The sequence below is a fragment of the Emydura macquarii genome, unplaced genomic scaffold (assembly GCF_026122565.2).
Source record: "Emydura macquarii macquarii isolate MOO-44397 ecotype Brisbane River unplaced genomic scaffold, CSIRO-AGI_Emac_v2 contig_1253, whole genome shotgun sequence".
In the NCBI taxonomy this organism is placed as follows: Eukaryota; Metazoa; Chordata; order Testudines; family Chelidae; genus Emydura; species Emydura macquarii.
Genome location: NW_027131390.1, coordinates 24,329,728 through 24,351,214, shown reverse-complemented (window position 1 = coordinate 24,351,214; position 21,487 = coordinate 24,329,728). Strand labels below are relative to the sequence as shown.

At 37.6% G+C, this 21,487-nt stretch overlaps 1 protein-coding gene across 2 annotated transcripts in view; it reads left to right on the top strand.

Annotated features, from left to right (window-relative positions):
* Positions 1–21,487, top strand: part of BRWD3 (bromodomain and WD repeat domain containing 3) — an 84,850-nt gene that overhangs the window by 20,926 nt on the left and 42,437 nt on the right. The window contains exons 8-17 of one of the 2 annotated variants that reach the window (XM_067548360.1): positions 2,589–2,810; positions 4,456–4,556; positions 5,398–5,468; positions 7,737–7,837; positions 9,417–9,457; positions 13,853–13,957; positions 15,912–16,065; positions 16,556–16,690; positions 17,149–17,277; positions 21,145–21,370. In XM_067548360.1, coding sequence (XP_067404461.1) covers positions 2,589–2,810; positions 4,456–4,556; positions 5,398–5,468; positions 7,737–7,837; positions 9,417–9,457; positions 13,853–13,957; positions 15,912–16,065; positions 16,556–16,690; positions 17,149–17,277; positions 21,145–21,370 — 1,285 coding nt within the window. Of the gene's footprint in view, positions 1–2,588; positions 2,811–4,455; positions 4,557–5,397; positions 5,469–7,736; positions 7,838–9,416; positions 9,458–13,852; positions 13,958–15,911; positions 16,066–16,555; positions 16,691–17,148; positions 17,278–21,144; positions 21,371–21,487 lie in introns of those variants that run through there. The other variant, XR_010919724.1, reaches the window with a different exon arrangement.

The following is a 21,487-nucleotide window of genomic DNA, read 5'->3' as shown; positions in this document are numbered from 1 at the left end:
ACTTTATGAAAGGCTTGGAAATTCAACTCTTTATTGCACTACTTCTCCCAGAATTTCCACCTTCCCAAACAGAGTTTGTATAGCATACTTGTTTTGTCTTTTTTGTATTTTTTAAAACAACGCACCTCATCAGTGGACAGGAGACTGAAACTATTAGTCAATTGTCCACTTCCCCATATAAAACTACAGCAGAGTTGTTCCAGCCCAAAGCTCTGTGACTTGTATCAATAAATGTGTTTTATTTACCAGCTTTCAGTCAATGATGCCAGATTCCTGTGATATTCTGTGGGTTGGAAATACTTTGGATGTGTCTTACGTGAACAAGTCTAGTTTATTTTTAAAATCGTCCACAGAAGTCCTTCACTAACCTGCATTTTGCTAAGCTACATGCTTTGAAAAACTGGCAGTCTTTCCCTTATGCCTCAATAAAAACTGGATAGCGCATACTGTAGTGAGATCTCTTATTACTAAAGTTTCATTATTAAGATTATGTAACTTTAAAAAAATCTACTCTCACACCTTCATTATATACTATGAAGTATTAAAAAAAACTAACCTTCAATAATCAAAATAAATGAACAAAATATATTTTGTGATGTTATTCCTTGCCTTTTATTGTGTATTCTTACTAATCCACAAGAGCTGCTAATTCGCAGTGTATTTTGCTGCTGTTAATGTGAATTTGTGAGTCTTTATTGTACTTCCATGTTCAAAGGCAGCTTTGTTCCCCACTGTAAAAAAAACCCCCAAACATATAGAATCAATACAAACCCTTCTGTTTTTATTTTAATCTTCTTTCTCTTTTCTTCCTGCATTCCCAGCTACAATTCCATGCAGTCAAGTAACTAATTTATTTTTGAAATTTTATTCACTTAAGTGGAATTAAATGTAAACCCACATTATACTTCACATTCTATTTAATTACACTAGTATATTGGGTTACACTTTTAAAAATGTACTGGCAAGATTCTCTCCTGTGCTGAGCAAAACTCTGGGGAGGCAGAAGCTCAGAGCTGGATCCTACACAGTAATGCCCAGCAGAGAATTCTCCTGTACCAGGAGACTTTCCTAATGGATATTAGTGTCTAGATTATGCTGTTTGAGTGTACAGGGCCATAAATTCTGTAGAGAATTTAGTCCTAAGTATTTGGTTATATTACAGTTATTATCACAGTTGTTTTTTGAGTCTAAAGTCAAGTCTTGTGGTCGGTATAATATGTAATGGTATTTGTTTATTAGTCTGGGCAAAAAAGTGTTTAACAAGTTCAGTATACCTAGGCTTCACTGTATTTACATGTCAGAAGGAAGAAAAAGAAGAGAAATCTTAATTGCACTACCTCAATGACCAAATTCAGTCCTGATAACCAGCTTTTTTCTGCATTAGCTTTTATGGAAGCTTCACCTGCTTACTCTAGGTCTGCATTTGGGCCATTATTTTAGAGGGGTGTGTGTGTGCGTGCGTGCGTGAGGTGGTGTGGCTTGGATAAAGGCTTCATTTGCATGAGACTGGGATGGCTATGTCATTCTTGGATAGTGAGGCCGTGAGACTGTTGTGTTGTCATGATAAAACCTTTTGTAGCACACAATGCTGGTCTATATTTAACTATTTTAAAGTTTTAAAAACACCTTTTTGTGGCTGTTTTTTTTTTTTGTGGTGGTGGTGGTGTGGTATTGCATCTCTATGTCTTAGTGCCTCAGTTATCACTAGTCCAGTTATATTCAATGCACAGGGAGCCAGAGAACCATTTTAAAACCCACCAAACAAAAAACAGCCCCCCCCCCAAACTTAAAATGCTTTTCTGTATATAAAAGTGTCATGATTTTGAAGTCCACAACTTCTATCAGGACTAGAAGTGAGTGCTGGATTCTGCTGGGAATCTCTTCTAAGGGGTTGAAGCTCTTTTTCTACTGTCTGGAGGTGTGTTAAGAGCTGAGTGCCCATCGCTCTAGCTAATCAGTGAAAGTTGCAGGTGCTCCATGATGTTGTATATGGAAAAGCTAACAGTGGCTCACGGCTTAGTTTTGCTTATCCCAAAACTTTGGCTGGTGTAATTTGGTTGGAGAAATTCCACATTTGAAGTTTCATTTAAAAATATTGAGGCTGTTTGAAACTGCTCAAAGGTTAGAGTGTTAGAATAATAAATCCTGGATTGAGCAGAGATCCTCTTAGCCAAAGGTGCATGATAAACTTATTGATTACATGGCTCTGAAACCTCACATGGTTCTCCAGTCTGTCTGTTATAGATCATTTCCACAACTGTGATGTGTGTATGATTTTATTATCTAGAATAAATAAGTTTAAAATATAAGTGGTAGCTTCCTGTATGTATCTGAATTTTTGCTGACCCTAATAACATTGCAGAAGGTAATATTAATATTAGTCGTTTGTGTTCCGTATTCAGAGATTTTTGTCATTTTAAGAAATATTTAAAGTCCTGATGCTGCCTCGTGGTCCACAAGTTCAGACTCTTTGGAGCCCTATTGTAATAATTTCTTTGTGGCCCAGCGACTTGTTTTGTTTTTGATGCTCGCCTGTCTAAAGTGTATGGAAAAGTCTTTGCCTGATCTTTGTTTTTGTGTAACACTAGGGCTCAGATGATTGTTTGGTGAAAATTTGGGCTACAGATGATGGACGCCTGCTCTCAACGTTGCGAGGACACTCGGCTGAAATTTCCGACATGGCTGTTAACTATGAAAACACATTGCTGGCTGCAGGCAGCTGTGATAAGGTAGTGAGAGTATGGTGTCTTCGAACCTGTGCACCAGTTGCAGTGCTGCAGGGCCATTCAGCTTCCATTACTTCCATACAGGTAAGGGATTACACTCTCTCCAGATTCCTAAATTACTTTTAAAATGGTGGGGAAGGGAAGGGTGTGAAGTCACAAGGGGAAGCAGACCTCTTTCACGTCTAAGTTGGCAGTTCAGACCTGGACCAGGTTGATCGTGACCAAAGGTCTTTGCCAACTATCCTCTTTTCTGTGGTTTGTGTAAAATACATTTGATTGGTCTAGTTCCCAGTGATCAGGTATCTCAAAGACTGTCATCACAATTGATGCCTTTTTGGCAGTCTACACAGAGGGCTGTGATTGCATGGATGCACCTAGAGGTTTATTTACTTACTTTTTCAAAAAATATCTGTTTGCTAAAAGCTTTTATTGCAGATCGCTTGCATTTGAGTTGCATGTATGTTAATCTGAGTATCAGGGAGCTATGCTGGAAACTGTGGCATATGTACAGTGTACATATGTACAGTGTAACGGCGATGGTGTGGCACATGCAGATGTGGAGGGGTAAAACTGAAATTGAATCAGCATGGTCACTGTGTACAGACTGCTCTAGTAGTACTTACTCTGTTACATCCTCGTTACGTTACCAGCAGTTCTGTTCTATAGTGGTGACGTAGTTTACAATAGTTGGCAAAATCATTTTAGTCTGTTCTAGTTGGCATCATGTTTAAACCAAGTTCAAACACAGTTCCCTGATATAGGAGGAGGCACAGTGCAGACTGAGCCTTATGCTGGTGGGTTATAAATGGAAACAGTTACACTGATATAATTTCATGTAGGGGGATGTTGAAAGGAGCACATAAATAACATAATTTGAAAACTGGAATTCATTCAGAAGTTTATTCAATAACTGTTTGATGCTTCAGAACTTTTTGTCCAAAGAAAGTCAGTTTTACTCATGAGTTAATATTTCTGATTTAAAATATTTTATTCTTTCCCCAATGTTATAATGAATCATAAAATATTTAGTTCCTTTGGAGATTTACATACATGTACAGAATGCAAAAAACAACTTTTTGTGAAATATTTATACAAGTTTACAATTTTTAAAAGAAAATATGCTGTTTTAAATTTGGTTTTATTGTTTATAAGCAGATCTTAAACAATTTACCAAATACCTAGTTCCCAGAGGAATAAACTTCCTACCCAGACTCTGTCACTAAAGATGAACCCATAGTCACAGGGTGACAGACACGCTGGTGAAAAGTACCATTCATCCTCCACCCCCTCTAAAAAGCTGCTGGGAAGTGGGATGGTACTCAGATTCGTGCAAGAGTGCTATCCTGGATCATGCTGGGTGTGTGTCCATTTTGTATCATTCTCTCCTAATGTGTGTCTGATAAAACTCAGCTCCTGGAAAGGAGGAGCATTTTCTCACCTTGTTACTGTAAGGAAGGAAGGTCTAGGTTACTCTTGCCTTCCCCCAGCCTCCTAGCTTCTGCATGGCTGCATTTGCTACTCAAAACGTACACATGCTCCACTTCCTTTGCTTGATTTTTATGGAAGCTTAGATTCTGGAAAAATGTGTGATGTTAGTCTTTTTATTCATTCAGAGAAAGTTCATACTTTCAGTGGCAAGTAGATTCTTTTCAAGTCCCATTTATAAGATTCCTGTAGTTAAGAGGGCAGGGAAGTCAACAGATTTAACTATTATAACTCATATTTTTAGTTTTCTCCAGCGAGAAAAGGAACAACTCGATACCTCACTTCTACTGGTGCTGATGGAGCAATCTGTTTCTGGCAGTGGCATGCCAACACAATTAAATTTAAGTAAGCTCATTTTGGTGTTATCATTCAACTAAAGAACCAATGTTTTTTTTAACTTCTTGTAGAAAGTGTTGAGGTGTGTGGAGTCAGAGAGGGGGCAGAGAGATGTGGAGAGAGCATTGTCCTTTTGCTGCTTATTCCTTTGCCTGGTTGGCGTGATGCTTTCAATAAAGAACTTTCACAGGGTTCCCCTCGATCTGCAAGTGGACCCTTGGTGCCATTCCCCATGCCCGATTGCTATACTGGTCTATGGGACAGTGAGGAGTCCTGAAAAGAGGGGTGGGGGTGCCACGTAAGTCTTGGGGGGTGTGCTTTCTCTTTGTGTGCTGTGACTCCCACAGGGCTGCAGAGGATTGGCCCCTGATTTCTTTGCTGTGTGCGTCACAAGCAGTAGTTGTGGAAGGACTTCCTCACTTTTTTGCCTGTACATTTAGGCCCAAATTGTTCTCTGAAATGTGCAGGCATGCAAATTCCATAAACTTTAATTAGAGATGTACAAATCTGGAGAAAGAATTTTATCCCTAAAAAGCGTGGGTTTGATGACATGCTACAGGCTATTGACTTGTCAGTTTCTATTTTAAGAGTGTTTGAGTTGTTGAACGTGAACAAAGAAAATTGGTTAGATGACTTTTTAACTCTCAAAAGTAGGAAGCACTCTTAAAAATCAGTTTAATAAAAAAAGTATCTAGCTGATGGCAAACTTCAGGTTACAAATTCTGAAATAAAAGAACTTAAAATGGAAGTATTGACCCTTAACTTGAACCACGGAGTTACTGGTACTGCTCTTCTTAGGGGACATGAAGGTAAGGTAAAAAAATTAAAATGGTCATTTTCTTTCATTTAGGGATCGCCCAGTGAAATTTGCTGAGAGATCCAGACCTGGGGTTCAGATATCTTGTTCATCTTTCAGCTCTGGTATGTACAGAAGTCAAGAAATAGCATTTTAGATTTACTCTCTCTCTCTCTCCCTCTCTCTCTCTCTCTCTCTGTGTGTGTGTGTGTGTGTGTGTGTGTGTGTGTGTGTGTGTGTGTGTGTAGTAAAAAAAAGGTCAGCTTTAAAACTATCTCTGGTCCTCTGTAGCTACTGAAAAATAATGAAGATAGTATATCTGGGAATACATCGATATTTTATAGACGAAAGCTTGCTGTTGATTTGAGAGATATTTTGGAATCAAATTGATTTAAATTAAATGCAAAGTGGGAATTTGTACATTTAAATTGGCTAATTCTTCAATAGAAAAGATGACTAAGTTAGTTTTGCCGTCATGAGGAGCTGTGAAAGAAGGTGGGGAAATCTAAAATTGGGAAGCATTCATTTCTCATATGGTCAAATCATGAAGTCCATATTTAGATGCAACTCCTATTGACTTCAGAGGGAATTTTGCTTCAGCATGGCAGCTGATACAAAGGAGGCTCCATATCCTTTTACATTTATCTTAATATTAAACTCTTTATTACAGCATTATGTAAAGGAATTACTGTTTACTTTAGATCCTGTCTGTAATATTGGCAGTGTGGTAAAACTCTTCAGCTCTCTCTAACTCATTTTTAAGATCTGTTTCCAAATCGGGAAGTCATGTTGTTCTCCGCCTTTCTTGTTCATGGCTTTGTCCAACTTTGTGTTTCAAAAGAAAGTCTGTTGTTTATTTTTTTATATTCCTTTCCCTTTTTAAAATGTTTATGCTTTTAAAAAGTTAAAAAAGATTGTGTTCTACAAACTTAAAATAGGGTAGAAAACAATTTGATATTTAAAAGATCACAAAGATCTAATTTTATTTTTTCAGTTGCTTATAATTTTGCTAAACTTTAAATTTTTTTGTTCTTCGGTGTGTGCCTAAGGCTGATTTAAAAACAATTTTTTTTTTTAATTTAATTTAATTTAATTTTTTTAATTTCAGCCCAAATAGTTAATCTGTTTCTGAGAATGAAGTTGGGTAAAAATATATTATATTTCCCATGTTAAAAAATTCTTGTGACTTTTTTGTTGAAAAGCTCTAATGCCCCCCATTTAGACAGCAGACCTGAAATTTAGCCAGGGAGTGCAGCCTTTGTGTCAGAGCTGTTCCTTTTGTGTCCCTGTGAAAATCTGCTCAAATTGGGTAAAATTTGGGGGGAAAAAATAGTACGTGATTTGGTAACTCGACTCATCATATAGATGCACAAAGGGATGAATTATAGTTGCTTAGGTATCCTTAATTTGGGCATTTTCTAACTTTTGAGTGCTTGATTTTTCATTTTGAATGTTTTTTTGACATTTTTTTTAAGTAATAGGTTGTCATGTAACATAAAGGATATTACAGATTATAAATAACAAAACTAATCCTGAAGTGTCAAGGATTTGGTTCAATAATACTTTAATCACAGGGCCATTTTTTGTGGTAACGTATGTTTTCGTGTTGCAGTGTCTTTGATGGTATATGGTCTGTTTCCCTGATTTGATTCAACCTTGTTGTCTGCAAGAGAGAGGATACCTTATTATGGTACTTACCTACAGAGTGGAATGAAATCATTTACTTGTAATTATCTTTATCTGAAATTGCTAGCCTGTTTCAGATTCACACTAACTCTGCCATTTCCCCCCATGAAAGTTAGGCTTTCAGAAATCACTAACACATGTTCAGTGTCACAAATTAGGGATCCCGTACTGAATAATGATTCTCTGTGTGATACAATCGTCAGAGATATTGTGTGATACTATCGTCAGAGAACAATTATTACAGGAAACCAGTTTACCCGTCAGGCCGCTTATTCAACAAAGCCTGTGAAGTCACTTCAATAGGACTTAAGCAAGTTCTTAAGTGCTTTGCTGAATTTGGGCCTAGGGATTTGCAAACCATTCTTTGCCTTTTATTTCTGTTTGTTGGTCTGGCTGATAGAACTGTGGTAGACATGCAGTAACTGAATGCTGTATTTTGAAATGTTATCCTTGTTTGTTCAGAAACAGTTCCAGTAATTTCAACCTTTCTTTAGCAGTAAGGAGATATGTTGAAGTGTAAATGGTCTCAAAGATACAGATCAGAGAAACATTTAAGCCAAGATTAAATTTTTATGAACAAATTTAATTCCACTGAAAATCCTCAATTTAAAACTGAATTATGCTGCTCAAGCAGTAACACAGTGATCACAAAGTTTATAGTTCCTTTAGTGCCTTTTCTTCTCACAGAAAAAAACTGTCTTTCTCAGGTGGCATGTTCATTGCAACAGGTAGCACTGACCATGTGATAAGAATATATTATTTGGGCTCGGAATCGCCAGAGAAAATTGCTGAGTTAGAGTCCCACACGGTAAGAGCTGAAAGAGAAAATAAATCTCTTTCCATTTTTAACTCTCCCTGGGTATTTAGATTTTGTCTTGTGTATCCTGTTGGACTAATTTCTCAGATTAATTTTGATATGAAGGCTGATAGGAAAAAATAGTAATTGTTAAACCCAGAATTTAGAAGATTTCTTAATAACTGTTTTACTGAGCACTGGCAATGTGCTTAGCAGTTGGACAGCACATGTTAACGTTACAAGTTCTCTGTATGGTTACTGCTGGCTGCTTTATAGCAACATTGAAAGAGCTGTTAATCTTGAGGAATTTGGAATATTTACCAATGGAGGCTCAGTTGGCTTTATCATCCACTTTTAACGGTATTATGTGGGTTCAGGCCAGGACTTTCAAAGAATCGTAAGGAAATTGGCTGCCCAACCTCACTTAATTTCATTGGGAGTTGAGTGGTTAATTTTCTTAGGTGCCTTTGGAAATCCCAGCCTAAAAATCTAATAAAGGTATTTAACAAATGATTATGCTTAAAAATGTGACTCTAAATGACTTTGTAGAGTATCAGTGAATTCCTTTTCCATATTTGCTACTTTACAAGTTAAAAGATGATTTTTCTAACTGTAATGTCTTCAGTGTTCCCAACCTTGCTCCTCCTAACTCCACAAAATGCTGTCAGCATTTTGGATGAAATAGCAGGGACTTAATTCATGATAAATCTTCATTATTATTTCTTTTTTAATTACAGTCATCCAGTCAGGGAACAGAATCAAAACCATATGACTAAAATAACCAGTCAGGAATAATGAATAAGAACGGCATATGGCCAACATGTTATGTGAGCCGTCCATAAAGATGACACTTGTTTGCATGAAATATTAATAAAAATATATGAATAATGAACAAATTTGTAACAATGAGTGTCTGTATCTGAACAAATTAAAAATGGGAATATGGTTGGAATATGGAATATGGTTGAATATATGAATATGGAATATGGTTGAAATAGATCTCAGATACTGAAACAATCAGTCCAAAAACACAGCAGCCATGATGGTTTTGAGCTAAAATACAGTCTTCCCCAGTCTCCAGGGGGGTTGGCACTCACTGGGTCTCAATAACTGCCTCAGTAGCTGAGAGAGGCCTAGCAACTCTTCTGTTATGGTGAGTTAATAAAATGTACAGGCTCCCAGCCTTGATTCCACGTCATGCTCATGGCAGTGCAGCTATATCAACACATCTGGTAGTGTGTGCTGTGACAAATAAAGATCTGTTCCAGCACACCCCCTCACCAGAACATCTGGAAGTCTTGAGAAGAGCGATTGTGACTTCCTAAGTTAGTTTTCTTCCCAGGCTGCTTCACGGGCAGTCCACTAACTCACTACCACTTACTGATGGTATAGATCATAATGTCTAGCAATATTTGTTTGTTTCTGGAAAATTAACCCCAAATATTTTTAGTTCTGTATTCTGAAATTCTATATGAAATGTATGGAAAGATCCAATCTGAGTGGTTTAAAAAAAGCAAAACAAAACCTAATTCCAAATTTACAAAATGCTTTCTGCTGGCTATTTATTTGTTTTTTATATATTTATTTTTAGGACAAAGTAGTTGCAGTTCAGTTCTGTAACAATGGTGACAGGTAAGCATGTATTCTGGGTTTTTTCCAGCATGACATGTCGTCGTATTTAATTTTCTAAACAACTTTTTGAGAGAGAATCTTTTGTTTCATAGCAGTGGTAATACTCTACACAGGGTTCTGTCATTTTAATTGACTCGCCCAAGGTTATATAGCGAGCCAGTGGCAGAGCTGAATTTGGATTCCCCGTCTCCTAGTGTAACCACTAAAAAATACTAAGGTTTTTTTTGTATTGTTTAGAAAAAACAAATTAGATGCCAAATTCTGCATCCTTAATCCTGTTCAGTAGACTCATGCTTCACAAGTAGCCTTATTGACTACAGTGGAATTACATAAAGCAATAAGAATGGCCATGCTGGCTCAGAGCAACGGTCCATATAGCCCAGTTGCCTGTCTTCCGACAGTGACCGGTGCCAGATGCTTCCGAGGGAATGAGCAGAACGGGGTAATTATCAAGTGATCCATCCCATGTCGTCCAGTTCCAGCTTCTGGCAGTCAGAAGTTTAGGGACACCCAGAGCAAGGGTTTGTGTCCCTGACCATCTTGGCTAATAGCCATTAATGGATCTATCCTCCATAAACGTATCTAATTTTTTTTTTTGAACCCAGTTGTACTTTTGGCCTTCACAACATCTTCTGGCAGCCAGTTCCACAGGTTGGCTGTGCCTTGTGTTTGGTTTAAACCTGCTGCCTGTTAAGAACCAGGGGTCACCCAGTGAAGTTGTGTTATGTGAAGGGGTAAATAACACTTCCCTATTCACTTTCTCCACACCATTCATGATTTTATAGACCTCTATCACATCCCCCCTTAGTCATCTTTCTTCTAAGCTGAACAACATACTCATGGAGTATGGAATATTCTACATGACTAAAGGTATTGGAATCTGGCCCTAAAAGAAAGATTAACAAAAAACTGTAGAATTGTTAAGGAATCACAGATGGCACAGCAAGTAAACTTGACTTCATACTTTAGAGGGCTGCGATCCTGCAAAGTGCTTAGCACCCTCAGTCTTTGTTGATTTTAACAGGAAATGAGGGTTCTAAACATCTCATGGGAAGGTGTTCCATGCCTTGTAGGATCAGGTTCACAATGAGTAGCATGTCTGTATTTTTTTAATACTAGTAGGACAAACTGTGCCAGTAAGCCTAGGTTTTTGTATATCTCCTAACATGAATAACTTTTCAGTTGGAAATTGCATCAGGTTAAAACATGTCATCTAGATTGTCAGCTCTGTGGCTTTAGTCACATTAGAGCAAATTTTAAAAATATGCAGGTTGTTGGGTTTTTGTTTGCTTTAGTGTGGACTAGTACCCTTTGAGCCACCATGGTTTTTATGGGAAGTAGGCACAATGCCTCCTGGAACTCCAGAGGGCACAGAGAGAGTAGTTACTGTACCTCCTTTGCAGGACTCAGCCAGCATTGATGAACAGTTTCAGAGGAGGTGAGGCCATGACCACAGCCCCTATTTGGAGAAGCTACCACTGGCAGTAGTGCTTTGTTCATGTAGTTCTTGAACTCAAAGGAGCTGTATTTTTCTCATTTCCTACATGGAGACACAAAGGAGGAGGCTACTTGTGTCCTCTTCCCCCACCCATTGCACAATCCTCCTTGAGCATTTAGGCATAATGCAAAATTCTTTGATTTCAAAAGAAATGTGTGCTTGGATCAACATCCTAGTGATGCAATCTACTGTGAAGCTAGCCAAAAACAGTGTGATACTGAATGAAAAGGCTGTTTTATTTCCCCTTTTCCCCTTTGTTGATTGATGGTTTGTTTGTTTTTTTAAAGATGGGGTGGGAAGACAATTTAATTTAAACTCTGAATTTAGCATTTCATATTTAACAAAAGCAAGGAAATTAAGAACTAAGGCTCCTCTTTTTGTCCCGACCCCATCATGTGCTGATTTCACTTCTGTGAGAGAGAGATTGGGATTAAGAGAGTTATTTGATTTTTATATCTGATTTAATAGAAAAATATACCACCATTACATAGGCTTCTGGGGACATTTCCATCAGTTTAAAAAAACAAAAAACAAAAACCAACAGCTGGCATATTTGAAAACATTTTCCAAACAGCATAAAACTGCTGATATGCTACTGCAAGACAAGAACAGCAATCTCTCCTAACTCTGACCTAATTCCCAGACGTCTGATATCTTCTGATAGGCCCATCTTGGATCATGTCTTGAGTAAACAAATAGTTCTTTCCCTTGCCCTGAAGTTCAGCAAAACTAAATTCTGAAAACATGCAAGAGAAGCATGTTTTTAGTTACAAACATGCTGCCTCCAGTCCTCATGCATCCAAATGTAGGTGCTGTTAGATGAAGCACCTAAGCTGATCTCAACTTTTGGGAGGTTCTGTAGGGAAAGACATTCTGTATAGGGGTAGCCAGGACCCAACCCCATGTTTTTGGCTCTGGGCTTTGTGTTGATTTGTATAGAAAGGGGAAAACGGAGGACCAGTCTTCAGGGGAAGTGGGAGATGCAGTTTCTCTTCATGTACAAATGTTGGATTACATCTGTTTATAAAATAGACAACAGTTAATTAATTTAAAACAAAAGCATATTTCATTCCTCCCATTTCCGATATATTGAAACTTATCTAAAAGCAGCACTAAGTGAATTGTTCTTCTTCTTGTAATCAGCAGCAGAGAGCACTACAGTTCAACTTTTTCACAAGAGTGCAGATGCTCCATGTATTGCTTAGTATTCTCTTCACATTTTTTTTTGGTGGCTTATATACAGCTTTTTCCCCTATGTATTATTGTATGGAGGAACTGTCTCAATAGAGTTTAATATTATGTAGCGGGCTTAATATTTCCTAAATTGTGATACCTCTCTGGAGTGTCTGGCATGAATTATTATGAACTACTGTACTGATTTTTAGTAAGAATATTACCCTACTCTATTGTACTCTAGTGTACTCTAATGTGGATCCATATTATAATAAGCGAAGTAGTTTATATATATATATATATATATATATATATATATATATATATATATGCAACATCTGCTCTCTAAACCCCCATTCTTCGACTTGGCTCCACTTTTACAGGGCCAGGATCTAAAACCTTAATGTCTTGGCTATAATTTCTTTTGTATGTTTTATTCGCTCTGTTTGCTGATCTCTGACAATGTTGCTGGCACTCCATACAAAACTAATATATACACTGTCCCTGTCTGCAAGATCTTTTGATCTGGAAGATAAACAGTGGATTCGAGTTAGAGATTAAAACCAAAAGGCCCATGATAGAATTTTCAAAAGTTCTTAAAGCCAGCTCTGCACTAAAAATCTTTGCTGGCATAGCTGTGTTGGTCAAGGGTGTGAAGAGGTGTAATTTCTGACCAATGTAACTGTGCCAGCAAAAACTCCCACTGTCATTTATACTGGCAAAATTGCCCTTTTTGCCGTTATAAGCTTTGTAGACAATCGGAGTGCTTTACCTGTGCAGTGTGCTGGTATAGCTGTACCAGCAATGTGCCCCTCATGCAGTCCTGGTCTAAGTGATATAGGCATATAAATCCCATTGAAAATCCTAAGTCACTTAGACACTTAAATTCTCCTCTCAGCCTGTTATATTGACGCTTTTAATATAAAATCCACAATCCACCATTTAGATTTCAGGAGCAATGAAAGAAGTCTCAAAAGAAAATAAAGTCAAAGTAAAGGAAGAACCTAGCATAAGTGTATTTATAGGTGTTTTTTCCACTCTTCCTCTGTTATGGTAAAATTAAACTTTGAAAAAATGAAACTGTCACTTATCAAAATAAAATTGTGCAGGTTTGGATTTTTACATGAAAAGTTTCAGGTACATATTTTAAGAGTAAAAAATGTTAGGCATCATAGAATTATATGTACAATACTTAGAGATTTTCTCTGTTATAAGAAAAATAAATATTGTTTCATTGATGACCATGACAGTTTTATGTAGGTGAGTGTCATTTTACTAAATGCTTTACTTTTTGACCTAAGAGAGTTTGAAAAATGAAGCTGTGTACTTCACCTTCACAAACAGGACTATTCGTTTGCAGATTTGGGCATAATCCACACAAATGTTAATATGGTTTAATTTATAGTAGAACCTGGCCATATATTTTCTTCTCTGCTACTGAGAGAAGCTGGATCCGCTGATGTCATTAAAAAGAGAGAGTGCAGCTTATATGAAGTGCAACACTGAATTCACACTAAGGCCGTCTGCTAGCTGTGACTATAATTAATCATATGGCATATAAACTGTTTTGTACGGTACAGTATCTAATACAAAAAGTATAAACTCTTTGATTTCTCATTATACTCTGGAACAGAGATGTACAAACAAAATAGAAAGAAAGATTAAATATTTTCTGGCTTTGATGCTGACAAATTGTGACTCTTTTTTTCCATTTTTGTCTGCAGTTTAAGATTTGTCAGTGGGAGCAGAGATGGAACAGCAAGAATATGGCAATACCAGCAGCAGGAATGGAAGAGTATTGTCCTGGATATGGCTACTAAAATGACAGGGTAAAAGAAAAAAACAAATTTATATTGTACCATCATCTATGTGTAAGAACAGAACCTTCCAGTGACTAATTTAAAAAAATGTATTCTCTTCTATTTTTAATTCATCTGAATGCACGTAGTTTGATGTGTATTGAAAGTGCTGTGTTTTTCCATTAAATGACACAATTCTTTTGAACATTTTAATTCATCTTGAAATTAATTTATGTTAACACATCTATTCAGCTCATCGCTCCCATGGATAGCACATTTGTCCTATTTTACATAAGAAACTAGAATGGTGAATAGAGTCTCTGTCTTGGAGAGACTGAGTGGAATTTCATTTATGTGCAGTTTGAGCTACATAATGTGTGCAAAAAAGGTGTGGTATCTCCCACCTATCAGCAAAGATTTAATTGCAGTTGCTGTAGTGTGGACTTAAATTCCAAGCATATCTTTATTTTTTCCAAAATATGCTACATGATATTTATTACATACTCTGAAGTATTATAATAATAATTAAAACAAAACTAAAAATGGACACAAATAAATGAACAAAGTACATCTTGTGATTTATTATCCTTGGTGTTGAATCATGTCAGAATGTTGAATCATGTGAATTCAATAATTTTCTATGGGTCACTCTATTACTGTAAATAGAGAAGATTTTCTGCAATTACACTTAGTGCCAGTGAATTAATGCTTTTAGTAAAAGTATGTGAGATCATTCTAGAAATCTTATCTAGTTGAAAACAAATGGCAGTGAGCAGAAAAATATGGAAAAAGTCTGAACTTTTTTTTCTGAACGGAAAAAGTCTGAACTTGTTCTTTTATTTTTCCCCCTATTATGTCACTTTAAAATATATTTTGATATTTATTTATTTATTGCTTTATCTCAAGGTCTGGCATGGTTATAAGATGTTTATCTGAATGTTTTCATAATGTTTCTTAACATTTTTTTTCCGGGTTGGAGATGCAATGTGATGTAAGATTTGATATGCTGGTTGGGTTTTCAGTTTTTTGGATGTGGGTTTTATTTTATTTATTTATTTTTTGGCATGTTGTTCAAATTACTTCAATAAATGGCACAGCATTAGAAGAAACAGAGTCATAAGAAAATAGAGATGAAAAGACCTGCTGAACTATTCTGTCCATTTCCCTCTGCTGTTGCAGAAAATATATATGTATCTCATATTAGTTACATGTGTAGCACTAAACTTCTTTAAGGCCATCTAACTATAATTTAGATTTATTTAACCAGTAGGTACTCATGATGGAGTTTACTATATCACATAACGGTGGTGGATGGTAAGAAAAATTCCTTCTGAAAAGAGAAAATTGAATAATTTTCAAGAACGAGTTGAAAAATTTGGAATTATCTGTTACATAGAACAGGAAGTGAAACTGCTTCTGCTTTTCAAAGAGAGTGAAAACCCTTGAATATAAACCAACCCTTCCATAGTTTTGTAAATATGATTATGAATTTCAAGTGTTTATAAATTGTATAGATGTGCATGCATCTCACAAATGTCCACAGTTTCAAAACAAAAATTAATGTTAAGACTAAAGAGATATTCCTCCTAGCTCAATTGTAAGCTCTTTGGAGCAGGGATTGTCATTCATTATATGTTTGTACAGCACCTAACATAATGAGGCTGAAGCTGGTTGCAGCCTTTAGGTGCTGTTGCATTGTGAATGTTTAATAATAGCTGATTTATTCACATAGAGAAGTGAAGGATAAATGCATTTAATATTTTCTGTATCCTGCTTCCACCACAACAAAATACATTCAAAAACTTCATGAATCATTATTTATTTTCAAATTCAATCAAACTTCTCCATCCTGTTTTGTCCAATAGTACACAGTATAGTGGTGACAGCCAATCTCCCACTAATTTCCAATTGAATTATTACTGAGTGGTTTTGCTCTATAGTTACTGAGGTATGATTTGTATTTTTCAATTCTGAATTTCCACAGTAACTCCTTGGTATCTGGGGAGGACAAAGTAACTAAATTGAAGGTTACTATGGTGGCTTGGGATCGATATGATACCACGGTCATCACTGCGGTCAACAACTTCCTTTTGAAAGTATGGAACTCATCCACAGGACAGCTTCTTCATAGTTTATCTGTAAGTAAAATTCCAGTGTATATTTCAAAATTCTGTACTTCTGTGATTAGAACAAGATTCTGCCACCCTTCCACACGCTAAATAATACCTTATTCCTAAATTAGGTCAGCTGTATGCTTTTCCTGACTTCTGGTGTAAGGAGTGTGTATTAGGGGGAAAGAGGAAATGATAATGGTGCTGCTGTTATCCAGAAATTGCTGGCTGACCGAAGGGCCTCTAAGGGCCCATAGCCAACTAGTATAAAAGCAGCCCCAAGATTAGGAAGCTGCAACAGTCCTCTTTGTTGGCCCCCACCTCACCTGTGCCCACCTGAAGATATGGGCTATTAGATGGTAAATGGAGCTAACCGTCCTCAGAACATTGACTGAAGAGTGATGCGGTTTTAATCTGATATGCTTACACATCACTGACCTCAAAATAAATATTTAGCTGTGCATTGATTTGTTACATGGAAACATTACTTTCTTTCCCTACTTCACTTTCATCACAGGGCCATGATGATGAAGTTTTTGTTTTGGAAGCTCATCCATTTGACCAAAGGATCATGCTTTCTGCAGGTCACGATGGGAACATTTTTGTGTGGGACCTTGACAAAGGAACAAAAATTCGTAATTACTTTAACATGGTAAGAATTGTGAGGGGATATATTCACACTTGTATGAAACTATGAAGGAAGGATTTTAAGAATTTTAATTGTTTTAAGACTAATACCAAGTCTTTTGGTAATCTATCAAGTTTACATCTCTGAAAATCAATGAATGTTTTTAACCAACTTTTTCAGAATGAATCTCAAGGGAGGTGGCATTAAGATTTTAGGAGAGATGGGAAACTAACTTAAAACTTAACTGAGATTTATAAATGTTTAAAAAAAAAAAAAAAAACTAAATGGGGGGATTAGTGACATTTTATTTCATTGTTGTGAGAGGGAAGCTTATATTAAACTGGGACTCAAAGACAGAATGTGTGTGCAATTATATAGTTATATTTGAAGATTCTGTGAAGTAGGACCGATTCAATCTTATATTGAATCTAGTGTAGAAAATAAAGGATTTAAAATGGATGTGCTCTGTTTGTATATTACAGATTGAAGGCCAAGGCCATGGTGCTGTTTTTGATTGCAAATTTTCACCAGATGGACAGCATTTTGCCTGCACAGACTCACATGGGCATCTGCTATTATTTGGTTTTGGATGCAATAAATATTATGAAAAGGTGAGTTCATAGACCCTTCTGCATCCTGAGCTGATTTTGTTTGGGAAGTGTTGTTTATGTTGCTGCTTGGTACTTCTTTCATGATGAGCTCTAAATGGTAATTGGATTATGTGGCAGTCACTAGTTATCTAAATCAAAATCTGCATGTGTTTAAGTATCCCACAGCAAATCTTCTTTTGGTAGTGGGAATAGAGGGTGATTGGCAAACATGAGAGACTGTGACTTTAAAAAGAAACTAATGTAGTGTAGGCTTGTATATATTTAACTTAATGTGGCAAGGAAAAGTGTCACTTTGTGAAAAAGCAATCAAAATACCGAAGAAGGTCTCTAGGCAATTTCAGGAAAAGAGAAGGATTTTATTTCATCAAAATGTGTCACAGCTACTTTCAAATTTTTCCAAGTTCTTTTCTCCAACATCGATGGTCAGTCAGTGTCATGTTCTGTTAGATCAGATAAAAGCCTTTCTTTGATGTAAGAGCTTCCAAATGCAAACTAACAGAAAATTGACTATGTAATTATTGTTCAGTGTTGCCCCTTCCTGCATCGAAGAATATGATGAGATTAACGAGTATATATTAAATGCCCCAAATTTCTTTGCTTAGACTACTGAAAACCAAGATACACAGAGGTGTAAGGTATAGGCACTCCTGAATTTTAACTCTGCTCTCTGGAGCTAGTAATTGCCACTAGGAATGGTTCAGTAGGGTGAAGCCATAATAAGTAGATTTGAAAAAGGATTATGAGAATGTGCCATTGTTTGTGTTGTGTTTTAAGTGGGTATTGTGGCATTTATCTGCATGCACTCTGGTTGCATTCACTGTGTTAGATGTACCTATATGGACTGAAGGAGGGATCAATTGAAGCAGGTTGGAAGAGCTGTCACTGTGATATGAGGACAGGTGCACACATGTACTTGGAGAGATCAATTATGCCTCATTTGATTGCTGAGTTTTGTAGTTTTGTGCCAGTAGCAGTGCACTGGGCTCTTCTTGCTAGAGGGATTATCCGCCATTTGGCAGTGTATGTGATTTTTGGGCACCACAGGGGTAAATGAAGGCAATGTTTCAGACGTAATCCTCAGGGCAAGGATAAAGTAGTCTGGGGTAGATTGTGTGGAGTTAGGCTTCGTGTTTAAGTGTAGGCCAGGTTTAGGTAAGTCGTCTTTGCTAAAGTTGACCTAAACTCAAGGTTTGCCTTAGCAAAGAGAAGATGTTAAACTTTGTCAGAGTTGCTATATTAATTTAAACCCAAGGAGTCAAAGGTGTTAACATGGCCATCAAGCTATCCAACATGAAACAGAGTTTGGGATTTGGCCTCAGCCTGCTTTGTGCCATGGCAAACATATAATTAAAAATCCTTTTTAAGCTTTTATTAAAGATGCAGACAAGGAAAAACAGTTAGAACGTTTTACATGTGAAGTATTTGGTAAGGCTTTCATTTTAACCATAACCCTTGTTCTTGTCGCCTTTTGCTGGAGAGAGTTTTTAGAAGGAAATTCCCTTGTTTTGGCTGTCTTTTAGATGATATTAAAGATGGTGATAACTGTCCTATTGCGGAAAAGAGAATAATTTAGTTGAGATGAAGTGGAGGCCTGGTTATTGTTTCTGTTCTTAAGGTATAATCCCATTTCCTGGAAGACAAAACAAGAAAAACTCATACAAGATAGGAAAAAACCCCCAGCAAAGATTAAAAAATGCTTCTTCTGTCTTTGGTGTTGACTCTCACTTGTAACCTCACTGCTGAAGAAACATAGGCACATCACATGAGGTTATCAGCAACTCTGAGACCTGGCGAACTTGTACCAGCATCAGGCTGTTTAGCATTACTTTTAGCTGTCTTTATGGTCACAGTCTTACAGCAGTGTTGCAAAATATGCAGTCTTGGCCAACTAAGCCAGACTCTTATTAGACAGAAGGCAAAAGGAGAGGGATAGGAAAGGGAAGGAAAAGGATGTGCTCTTGCATGGGGGTGGAGGGGAGAGAGAGCAAGAGAGAGAGTGAGAGGAGTATGTGTATCTGTTCCCACGTCCCAGGTGATATTTGGAATGACACTGGTGGAGGTGGTGTTGTCACTTGGGCCCCTGGCCCAGTCTGGTCAGGACATCTCTCAGGATTAGGATGAAGACATTTTGGAACCCTAGTTCTTTGTCAAAGCTCCAACTATTAAACTAGGTTTTCAAAAACGTAGTGTTTGGACATTCCCTTACACGCATAAGGGTCATTTTCAAGGAGTGTGCTGACTCCTCAGTAGCTGTGTCAGACCACAGCACTAGGGGATGAAGGTTGACAGGCGGAGCCCCACCCTCCACTCCTCACAGCTCTTGAACTGCTCCAACAAAGCTCCACATTCCCCCCACTCTGTTCTGACACCCCCCCCCCCCCCATATTCCCTAGTTCTGTACCAAAATAGTTATAAAAATTGGAAAACGTTCTGAACAACTTGTTTTTTACTCACACTCAGTATCATTGTTCAGAAGAAGGTTGAGCCGCATAAGTGATGAGTGCATTATCCTAACTGCTTACTAGAGTCTTTCATTTTTCCTCTAATTAACCTTAATTTCCTTAACAGTGCTTCTACAGTAGAATCAGTCTGCTTGTGGATTTTAGAGTACTGTCAATTAGAAATGTTGGTCTTAGTGCCAAACTTCCTAAAGGAGCCTATGCAGAATGCAGGCAGAGAGAAGGGAATGTGTACAGGGCACACTTGGAGGCTGCCAAGTGTAGGGTTTGCTCTTGCGATACATGGGATAGCTCAGGTTCAGTAACCACAGCATGTCACCTCATGCCCACCCAGCGTCTGTAATAATAGCCTGTCTGCAAGCCCTCTGTCTTCACCAGGGCCATAATCTAGCTTCCCACATACATTTTGTTCTCTTTGGCATGTCAGTTTCTCATGCCAACCTGGAATTTTAAACTTCACCCTCAATAGCTTCTGAAATGAGCTTTCCCAAATTCTCGCAAAGCAGATGGGTACCAGACACTAGATAATTTCCTAAGGGCAATACAAGTTGGAGGAGAATCAGAGCTATAGCGTGAGCCCCAGGTGTGTGCAAAAAAAGTTAGAACCATCAGCTGATTTCGTAAACGCCATTTTTAGGGGGGCTGTATCTCAGGAACCTCTTTTACACATAACCCAGAATTTGGACCTCTAATCCTGTCCCACAAGAGGTACAGCCAGCATGTGGATTTCAAGACATTCTGAGTTAGCAAGTGGATTTTAGTGCACTTAAAATAGTTGCCTTTCAGACATTGCCTCTGAACCTTAAATAGAGCAAAACTATGGTTTTGCCATAATAAAAATGAAATGAGGCCTTTTCAGATACATTCTGGGGCATGAGTAGGTGGGACCCAGTAGTGGTTGTGGCTTTGGAGTATTTCTTTTTTTGTGTGGCCTATAACGGAATTATGTTTAGTTTACAGGAAACGTGAAACTTCATTTTCTGAGCTCCTTTTGGTGCCTGGGTCCCTCATTCTCACTCTCTTCTCCACCCACTTACCCTGTCTTCATGTACGTGTTTAATTTTTTGTTTCTCCATCTGCTCTTTGTTATGGCCAGTGGAGGATTATACACTTACCTCCAGAATCCAGCACTGTGATTCTTTAAGCTCTCCAAAGAGAATCATTAGAAAGGGCCACAAGGCACTTACTCCTCTTCTCTCCCCACCTTGCTTGGTATATCCTGTTGCTGAAGTTTGATCGTGCCATACCTTCAGAATTTTCAAGGCTTCAGTATAGAACGCATTTGTGTTCATCATGTCATTGCCTCTGCAGATCCCCAGTGTAGGAGTTGTGGGTGCAGAAACCAATCTAAAGCCATCAAACTGCTGTGAGTGGACACTCATCTATTACTAAATTGTCCTTTATGTAGATTCCAGATCAGATGTTCTTCCATACGGATTATCGGCCACTGATCCGTGATGCTAATAACTATGTGCTAGATGAACAGACCCAACAGGCTCCACATCTCATGCCTCCCCCATTCCTAGTGGATGTGGATGGAAATCCACATCCCACGAGATACCAACGTCTGGTACCAGGACGGGAAAATTGTAAGGATGAACAACTTATTCCTCAACTGGGATATGTGGCTAACGGTAGGTTATCTGAAATTCTTGTTTAACATATTTATTGCAATGTATATGAATGCTAATTAAGTAGGGCAACACTAGACAGAATAATCTATTACCACTCTTCTGAAGCTAGACAGTGAT